This window comes from Paroedura picta, chromosome 10 (genome assembly GCF_049243985.1).
Source record: "Paroedura picta isolate Pp20150507F chromosome 10, Ppicta_v3.0, whole genome shotgun sequence".
Classification (NCBI taxonomy): Eukaryota; Metazoa; Chordata; class Lepidosauria; order Squamata; family Gekkonidae; genus Paroedura; species Paroedura picta.
Window position 1 is genome coordinate 55,413,029 of NC_135378.1, and position 9,933 is coordinate 55,422,961.

The 9,933-nt window shown below is 42.2% G+C and overlaps 1 protein-coding gene across 1 annotated transcript; it reads left to right on the forward strand.

The window, feature by feature from the left end:
• The first annotated feature begins 3,144 nt into the window (after nt 1–3,144).
• Nucleotides 3,145–9,665, forward strand: NDUFC1 (NADH:ubiquinone oxidoreductase subunit C1). Its single transcript, XM_077300260.1, has 4 exons — nt 3,145–3,294; nt 5,224–5,327; nt 6,612–6,693; nt 9,472–9,665. Exons 1-4 carry the CDS (start codon nt 3,234–3,236, stop codon nt 9,474–9,476), a joined length of 252 nt encoding a protein of 83 aa, XP_077156375.1. The 5' UTR covers nt 3,145–3,233; the 3' UTR covers nt 9,477–9,665.
• The last annotated feature ends 268 nt before the right edge of the window (nt 9,666–9,933 follow it).

Below are 9,933 nucleotides of genomic sequence, written 5' to 3' on the forward strand. Positions count from 1 at the left end.
GGGAGGGAGGGCATTTACTTGGTGAAAACTACCAAGGGAAACTCCCAGTCCCTGAATAGGTTTTCTTCCATCTTTATTGAAAAATACAATGTCAAGTTGAGTTTCACACCTCCTTATTCTTTCTGCTTACTACACTTTCACAATTAGCCTCAGCTTGCTAGGAGAACCAGGTTTTAGCCCACATTCCTGCAAGGGTGGAGACACCTTATTCAGCTCCAGCCCATGGTCTAGTGTGCTGTAATTATGATGCAAGAGTAAATTGGTTTGAAGACAGATGGCTTTCAAAGAATTAGATATGATTCTAATTCAACTAGTAGTAGGCCTATGACTCTTCTAGATCTATTTCCTGCCCTTGGTTTTTGACTGGAAATTATTCAAAACATATGAGAGACAATGTTTGGTACCTATGCCTTTGTTGTGGTGACTCCTAAACAAAGGGCATCTATTTTTGACATCTCTAATTTCTTTTATTTTCTGAATTTTTTCTGTAGATACTTGCAATACAAGACAGCAACACCAAAGATAGAGCACCCCCCCCCCAAAATAAAAAGAAAAAACTAGCAGTTCCCACTGTAACATCTTGCTCTGATAACTGCCTGATACAAGTATACACTATTTCAGTACGACTTTTGACAAGGTTCCCCATCATGTTCTGATGGCTAAATTGGCAGACTGTAGATTGGATCTTTGGATGGTTAGGTGAGATAACTGCCTAGAAAACTGCACAAAGAGAGTGGTTGTCAATAGTATTTTATCAACGTGGAGGGAGGTGAGCAGTGGAGCACCACAGGGCTCAGTGCTGGTTCCAGTACTTTGCAATATTTTTATCAATTATCTAAACTAGGGGGAAGGGGGACTCCTTAAATTTGTGGATGACACCAAATTGGGAGGAGTAGCAAATACCCCAGAAGATATATAGTTCGACAAGATCTGAGCATGCTGGAGAATTAGGCAAATGAGAACAAGATGTAATTCAGTAAGGAGAAGCGCAGAATTCTATATCTGGTTCAAAAAAATGGGACGTGTGCATACTAGATGGGACATACACTTCTGGGTAGCACTGTGTGGGAATTTGATCTTGGGGTACTTGTGCTAAATGTAAGCTAAATACGAGCAGACTATGATGTAGTGGTAAAGAAGGCAAATGTACTCTTGGGCTGTATCAACAGAGACATCGCATCAAAATCACAAGATTACATCATCCCATTGTATACTGTAGCGATCCCTAACCTGTGGGCTGCGGACCACATGTGGTCCGTCGACTAATTGGAGGTGGGCCGCAAAGGACGCCTTCTCCCCCCCCCGCCCTTTACTTCATCCCCCCCAGCCCTTTATTAACACACTTCAGGTGTCATTGTCTCCCATCACTCCCAGATGGGACTATCTTGTTGCAGAGAAACAAGTTCAGGGTTCCCAATGATTTGTCATTGTCATGAGTTAAAATTTCCATGAAAATAAAATGTTCCTTATGTTCATTGTTGTGGCGTGTCTGTATCTTATTTTGAAGGGATGTTTAAACATTACCGTAGCGATCAGAGAGCGATAGGGCCGTGGTTGAGAGTAGAGGAGTAAACTACCCCCCCCCCACCGGGCCTCAGTAAAATTGTCAAATGTTGAGTGGTCCCCAGTGATAAAAAGGTTGGGGACCACTGGTATACTGCACTGGTCAGACCTCACTTGGAGTACTGTGTGCATTTCTGGAGGCCTTACTTCAAAAGGATGTGGGCAAAATTGAGAGTGACGAGTGATCTAGGGCCTGGGGAGCAAGCCCTATGAGGAAACATGGGAATGTTCAGTTTGGAGAAGGGACATTGATTGCTGTCTTTAAGTATTTGAAAGGTTGTCAGTTAGAGGAGGGCAGGAAGCATTTTCTGTTGGCTGCAGTGGACAGGACCCGCAGGAATTGGGTTTAAACTACATGAGAATGATATCCACTAGATACCAGGAATTTTTTTTTTCACATTCAGAGTGGTTCAGCAGTGGAATTGACTGCCTAAGGATGTGGTGAGCTCCTCCTCACTAACAGTCTCCAACCAGAGATTGGACAGAAACTTTTCCTGCATTGAGCAGGGGGTTGGACTAGATGACCTGTATGACCCCTTGCAACTCTATGATGCTATGGTTCTATACACTCCCTTCAAGAAGCATGGGTGAAAAGTGTTGGAAGATTATATCTGAATAAAACCTTTTTCTCAGTGCACTGTTTTTGTTGTTCTTTTGTACAATTACTCTCAACATTACATAAATTGGAATAAATGTGCTGTATGGATTTTTACAATGCTTTTAACAATAGCAGATTACCACAAAGTTTGGGTTTCACTAACACAATCATAGTCACAATAATGACAAGTCAGCAATTTCATTTATAACCAAAATAAAATGGCAGTCCTATAGGACTTTACCAAAACTTATTCCAGCATAAACCAACTTCATCAGATGCATGGAGTAATACATTAGGTATATTTATATTAAATCCAGGAAGGACATTGCAAAGAAAAGCCTGTTTAAAGCAAGATCCAATCCAGAGGCTAAACAGAGTATTATTTATTATTATTATTATTATTATTATTATTATTATTATTATTATTATTATTATTATTATTATTATTATATTTATATCCCGCCTCCCCCGGCTGCAGGTTTTCCAGCCCGGGGGATGGGGTACCATTTCCAGGGGATACCTGCAGGCCCCTCTTCAATTATATATTATGCTAGGGTCAGCATATTGTGAAAGGCCAAAAAAAAGAGGACAAATTTCTTGACTTCAAACAAATGCTAAATCTCATTTTAAATGCCCTTATTCAAGCTGTGATAATTGCTACTAGCTATGAATTTTCCTAACCTTCTAGCCCAAAAAGTGAACATCATCAATATTTTAAAAAGCGACCGAAAGAGAACGGACACTAATAAAGGGCATAGCGTAGGGATACCTGTGTTATGCACATTTATAAATATTATTCTAATATCATAGTTCCAAGAAGGAGGAACTGTAAAAGTTGCAAGAGTGCATACGAGCTATAAGCAAAAAGAACAAAATATATATTTTAAAAATCACCCTCCGGAGTTCATGCTCACTTTAAGGCTACTAATTGTTTCAGTGGTTAGTCCTGCGCCGGCTGCCGGCTTGCTCGTTGGTATATGACTCTCCTGTCTCCTGATCCCGCCCCTACAGCCATTTGATTGGTCGTTCGAACGGCCTCTTCCTAGAGGGGGAGAGGAGAGAAGCGACCGACATGGCGGCGCCCTGGCAAGCTGTGCGGCGGCTTCTGCGCTTCTCGGGGCACCCGACCCCCAGTGAGTGAGCTGGGCCGCTTTCCTGGCTTAATCTGGCAGGAGAAGACCGGGGTGCTGAAAGAAGAAAAGGCTCTTTCCCCGCGCAGCCTGTCTTTTCTTTCTGCCTTGCATGTGCGCTTGTTATACGGGTCTCGGGCAGGAGGTGACCTTCAGATGCGGTCCACGTTCCCCCGGTTGCTTTCCCTGAGCCCGATGGCTGGGGCGAAGCAGGCGCGGGACGGACACCGGCGAGGAAGCCTCGCGCTTGACCGGGCACGGAGTGTTGTGGAAACGGTTGAATGGGCCTTCATAGATAGCGGCTGCAGGTTTTCCAGCCCGGGGGATGGCCTGAAAGTACAGGGTATGCCGTGAAGCAGTGCTGGGTGGATGGGGCTAGTGCTGGGGCAGGAGACTTCTTGAGGGTTTTAGCTGTGAATGTTGCCCCGAGTGCTTGGGAGAAAGGCAACACACCCTAAAGTGCTTCGGTAGGTTTTCATCCTGACAGTTGGGATGGCTCAAGAACAAAGCATCTCACACACCTTGGCATTTCCAGTTTTCAGGATTAGGTGATGTTCAAGGTCTCCACCTGAGAGACCTGTTGCCAGTCAGCATAGACTGTTCTGTCCTTGATAGACTAGTGGTAATAGTTTGCGTAGAGTTATCCCCCACACACATCCCTGCACAATTCCCTAGGAAAATTCCCTAGGTGGTGAGCACCCCCTCACTGGAAGTCTTCAAGCAAAGGTTGGATACACACTTTTCTTGGATGCTTTAGGATGCTTAGGGCTAATCCTGCGTTGAGCAGGGGGTTGGACTAGATGGCCTGTATGGCCCCTTCCAACTCTATGATTCTATGATTCTATGAAAACAGACCTACCTTGTTTCTTGCTGAATGCATTGCTATTATATATGTTGTTGATGATGACATGCTTTTCTTCTCATACTAACAGCCTACTGAGATCTGGACTTTTAACAAAATGTTGGGAAGGATTAGTAGATTAATAGCAGAACATAAGTGTTTTGTATACAGGATTTGTCAGTTTTGAGGGTGTTTCTGTTTTGGGGTGTTTTTTTTTAAGAGGGATTTTTAATACTAGGCAGAGAAAGATGGCTGTACATATCCTTCCTTCCCCATGCCTGGATCTTGCCTCTTGTTTTGTTCTGAGATTCTATCCCCAACCCTTCTTCCTGATACTGTGTTCCTTTGGTTCTTGCTGTAGAGATTCTTACTTTCCTTTTATCTTTCATTTTGGCTTCTGGGAAGACCGAAGTTATGTTCCCTAAACAAACTGTCTGTGCTTATAGGTGCTATACATGCAAAATGACCCTAAACATTTTAAACTTTTTAATTAATACAATGTTTCTCTCCGTGTGTAGCTTATTTAAAAGCTGTAAATAAACCTTAATACAATGTAATTAATACATTAATTGCAGATTGGTTTTCAAAACCTGTCCTTTATTATTATTTTGGCTCATAACAGATGATCTCAACTGACAAAGAACAATGAAAATCAGGGGGGAAATAGTTTTGATTAGAGAGTGGAGAGAGTGGAGTATTTCTACATATGGCAAAGAAGCTTCCCAACAAATGAGTCATTTTTCTGTTTCCTCTATCCATCCCCCCCAAAAAAATGTTAAAGCATAAAATCCTCTTTTAAAAATCTTAGCTCAGACAATTAACTCCCTTGGCTGTGTTCCTTTTATGATGAGCAATGCTTTAATGAAGTACCAATTCATAGAGCAATTGCTATAGCTATTCAAATTATCATATCAAGTTACTACTTTAAGCTTCTGCAAGTTTTCCTCCCTTTCCTTTTCATGATTTCTGGTATTTAGTGAGAAATCCATTCCACTATTGATTCTTTTGTATTATTAATCAAGGATAGTGATCCTGAAATCCAGGCAAACCATCCCCTCACTTTAACTTGTCTGTGTGGTCCTTTATTCTAGCATTGTCTCGTTCTGCATTCACGGCAAGGAGGGATGATTCAAGTAAACCTGACTGGCTGAAAGTTAGTGTAACTCTTGGTTCTACAATAGCTATATGGATTCTGGTAAGAATAATTTATTAACAGTGTTCAGAAACAACTGTTCCTTAGTCAATATTCACAGCTCCATTTCTATAAAGCAGTTCACACATATGTGTTGTTGAGACTGGAAACATGTTATAAGATTCCAAAGAGAATTTTCTATTTTTGTGACAGCATTCTAAATCAGAAGCCAAAAGGCATTAATCATGCTTCTAAATATTTATATAGGCCCAGCTGTAAAAACATCAAGAAGGCCCTTCTACTGCCACATGAATTGACTCAATTGGGCTAATAGACAGTAGCACAGTAGCTATTTAAAGAGAATTTTGCTTTAGCCAGTTATATAGGTAACTGGCAGGAAACTTCACTGATATGAAGTTTGATTTCTTCAAACTTGACAGGTAGGGCTTGATTTCTATAACTCGCTCTTCCCTTGTCCTTGACTTGGAAATTGCATCTGGTTCAAAATGCAGCTGCTAGGGTCCTCATAGGAACATATTGGAGGTCCCATATCCGGACTGTGCTGAGGCAGTTGCATTGGCTGCCAGTTGTGTTCCAAATCAAGTTAATGGTTCTGGTACTGACCTTCAAGGCCATCCGTGGTCTGGGCCCCACATATCTGAGGGACCGCCTATCGTCTTATAATCCCCGCAGGGCTCTTTGCTCTGCGGGTGCAAGTCTGTTGGTGGTTCCCGGCCCACGAGAAGAGTAGCTGGCCTCAACCAGAGCTAGGGCCTTTTCAGTCCTCACCCCAACCTGGTGGAATGAGGTCCCAGAAAAGCAGTGGGCTCTGTTAGAGCTTGTACAGTTCTGCAGGGCCTGCAAGATGGAGCTTTTCCACCAGGCATTTGGCTGAGGCCGGTGCAGAGAAGATCTGTGGGCTCCTCCTCAGCATAGCCAGACCATCAGTCTAACCCCTATTCACATCCCCCTGAGGCACATTGGGGTCTGTTGGGTTGATAGGAGGAGAAGGGGCTGGGAGCTTTATTTTGTTTCAGGGGACTGTAAGGGTGGGTTTTAATTGGGGTTATAATGTGGAGGGTTCTACTCTGTTACCCGCCACGAGCCAGCTAGTCTGGGAGTGACGGGAATCAAATCAAATAATAAATAAACAAACAAACTGCTTAAAAGCAACCTTGGAAATAAGGGACCCTTGGAAACTGTCACTTGAATTAAGTTTCTTCGTGAAAACTCTCTCACTACAATATTATTCTTGTGAATAAATAGAACTTGATTTTTAATTGATGAGTGTCTTTAAATGTTGCCTGGTATGACTCATGCTTTAAACCTACTTGTGTTAAATTTCAGATCTTAAAAAAGCATGATGCCGATACTAAAGAATATGAAAGGAGAAAAGCAGAGAAAGAGTCTACGTTGTTGGCCAAAGATGGTGAGTATGAGCACAATGCTCTATGATTTGCCTATCCTGTTCATTAGTGAACAGAAGAGCCTATCCACTAGATAGCTCTAGGCAATTACTCAAGGGGGCAGATCAGGAGTGTCATTCAGCCCTACCAGCCAATCCATACCCTGGGAAACACCCCTGGTCCTTGTGGATGGCTAGCAGGGAACTACTCCATCCTTCCATCACATCCAGCCGTCTTCCTCAGCTGTGCCACACATGACTGGTGGGGATGGTAAGATGGTGGGTGATGGCTTCTGGTCATGGTAAAGAGAATGAGAAAGGCAAGTGCTGCAGTGCTATAAAGCACTGTCTTCCTACCTCCCTGCAGGTTGGTGCAGAAAGGAAGTACCATCTTATTGCTGGGGGGGGGGTCATGTAGGGCTGCTAACATTCTACAACTGGCCATTTAAGTAAAATACTAAATTTTGTAAGATGTGTTGCCTTTAATTGTGGAAACCATGGAAATTGTGGTTTTCACTTTAGGCTGTTATCTGTCTGTTCAATCTAATAGTATACATTTCTGTTTGCATTAAAAACATGCACAAAGGTCACTGTTTGGTCTTAATCTACTTGTTACAATTCTGAGTAATAAAGTTGTGTGTGAACTGTGAAAGTTACTTTCTCTAGGCCAGTTAACAGGATCCTCCTCAATATCAGGTTCATCTGCTCCATATTCGTCTGTTCTTTATCTCAGCCTTCTTAACTGTCACAGCACACATGGGTATCCCCAACAGTACCCAGGGAATTTCTGTACATCAGTAAAAATAGTGTTACACCAGCTGAATGGCATAGCACTAAATCATATTGTATCTCCCAGCCCCTCCTCACCTTTTTGCTGTGTTGCTTGTCTTTCACGAAACTCTGGTTGAGGAAGCCTGCTGTATACTATCCCAGTGATAATGAGCAATTGGTGGTAGAACTGGGAAGGTAGGCATCTGGGATATACTTTAAGGAAATATGGTAATATTCAAAGCATGCTTGTATTTTGAGGAAAATATAATATTTTTAATTGGGCTTGTCCGTGGCCTTTATAAAGTTTGTATCTCTAGTACCTGGTATTAGATTTTACAGCGCACATGGCCTTGGCCTGACAGAGTGATATTTCTGTCAGATCTAGACCTGGTAACAAATGAGTTCGACACCTCTGGCTTAGAGTATAGAACCAGGATCTGAGAGACCACAATTCAAATCCCTGCTTTGTCACAGAAGCCCTTGGGAAAACCTTAGGCTAATTACCTTCTTAGTCTAATCTGCATCATAGGATTGTTGTGAGGATTAAATTGCAGAAGGAAGAATATTATAAATTGCTTTGGGTTCCTATCAAGGCAGCCATGATAGTTGTTATCCAAGCTTTGGTGATTGCTAACATCTGATTTGTGGCAATGTTTGCAGATGTTGCAGATCTCTAGACTGGGTACCAAAACTGATTTAATAGTAACAAGGTACAGTTCCCACACAGTGTGCTGAGGCCTCTTGCCAAAGCCAGGATTATGCTTAATTTCTATAGTAAATATATTTATTCTGGAAATAAATGTGCTCTTTTTTTCACTATTGGTTTACTTTTAACTGGAGTGTTAACGATTTACTTTATCAGAATGTGAACATACAAACTATTAAATATTTATAATGCTGTGTAGATCACTGATAATCCAAATGGCAAAATAAACATTTAATACTTTGGGCCATTCCACACTCGTCCAAAATAGCACAATGGTTACAAATTGAAATCGCTACAGTTTTGCCATTATGCACAACATCGTTGACAATCTGCAATACTCTGGAAACCGATCTGCAAAAAGCGCTTCGTTGTAGCGCTTTCAGGGAAATCCCCAAAAGTGGATTCACCCTCCGGAAAGCGCTACACTCTTGCAACCAATCAGCAACACTAGCGAAAAAGTTCTGTGTGTTACCATTGTTGCGGTTTCTGCAAAGTCCCGCCCCCTAGCTCTCTCCTCTGATCTTCCGGCGAAGCGATCGCCATTTTTTTTTCTCCGAGCGAGCGGAGATAAACGCACCGGCGAGCCTTTGTTTACCCAGCGAGGCTTTCCTGGCTGCAGAGCTGTTTTAAGTCACTAAGCACGAAACAACACACAGCCCCGTTTGCTGGTTTATTTTCCCTTTATTTTTTACTTTATTTTCGCCCGAAAATCGCGTCCATGCCGGGGGGGGGGGTTATTTTTTTTTCACTCGGGGGGGGGGAGCGTGGCAACGATGAAATGGCAGCTCAAACACCACCTGCTACCTAGATGGGTCTCTCTGTTGCAATGAATCAACGCAGATTCGTTGCAACGTGTGTGTTTTTTAAACTTCCTTAAAGGAAAAGGAGCTTTTTGGGAGCATGATAACGGCCGCCAATTGGCTGCTTGACGGCCAGGGACGGGACGAGCTCGGCAATATCGCTTCCTGGCTAGCGATTTTTGCCGAGACCGGAAACCTGTGGGAAACGATAGAAACACAACTGAATTCCACTACAAAGCCAGGTATGCATAACAACGAATTCCACTATTTAAAATGGCGTTTTTTTGTCCCGCAACCAATTTGCCACATAGATCCTGGTGCGGAATTGCCCTTTGTCAGTTTTCACTGTCAAGATATTTTGAGTGTAGACAATAATTTCCCCCATCTGTAAATTGCAAGAGTCTCTCTTTTGCTTGACTTTTGGGAAAGGAGTGAATACAACCTAGAAGAGTCTGCACTGTGAGCCATTTCATTGTGATTGCTATTCTTGCTGTATGGTTTCATCTTTTTCAAAATCTTTTCTAGGATGAAGGTGTGCTCCTAAGAAGCTACAACATTTAATGCATACTGCAGAAGACGATTACTAATTTAGGATAATCCATTGGTTGTTGGATTATCTTCCTGATATAAAACTGTGACAAGAAGGGAAAGTGGCTGTAATTGTCATGTTTTATTTGGTTATTTCTGGAGCTTATAAATAAAATGTTACTTGTAAGGTATCTGTCTAATTTGATCTTTCTATGCATAGAGTAGTATCTAATTTGTATATGAAGGATATTTGTTTATAGGAGCAGTCTTCAACATGGTTACCAAGAAAATCATGGAGCACACTGACACTTTCCCTGGCACCTGCCAAGTGTTTAAAAGTGTGTGGGGCTTTTCCAAACAAAGCTTCTGACTAGACATTAGAGATTTGATTCTGCATATTTTTACAAACATATGTTTGGCAGCAGCTGCCACTGCTGCACAAAGCTTGACTGTGATAGC

What these genes read in the sequence shown, in the direction of transcription:
- NDUFC1 (XM_077300260.1), top strand. Translation starts at nt 3,234, where the DNA reads ATGGCGGCGCCCTGGCAAGCTGTGCGGCGGCTTCTGCGCTTCTCGGGG. An exon ending in CTCGGGGCACCCGACCCCCA is followed by an intron (nt 3,295 to 5,223) that starts GTGAGTGAGCTG and finishes CCTTTATTCTAG; the next exon opens with CATTGTCTCGTTCTGCATTC. An exon ending in CAATAGCTATATGGATTCTG is followed by an intron (nt 5,328 to 6,611) that starts GTAAGAATAATT and finishes GTTAAATTTCAG; the next exon opens with ATCTTAAAAAAGCATGATGC.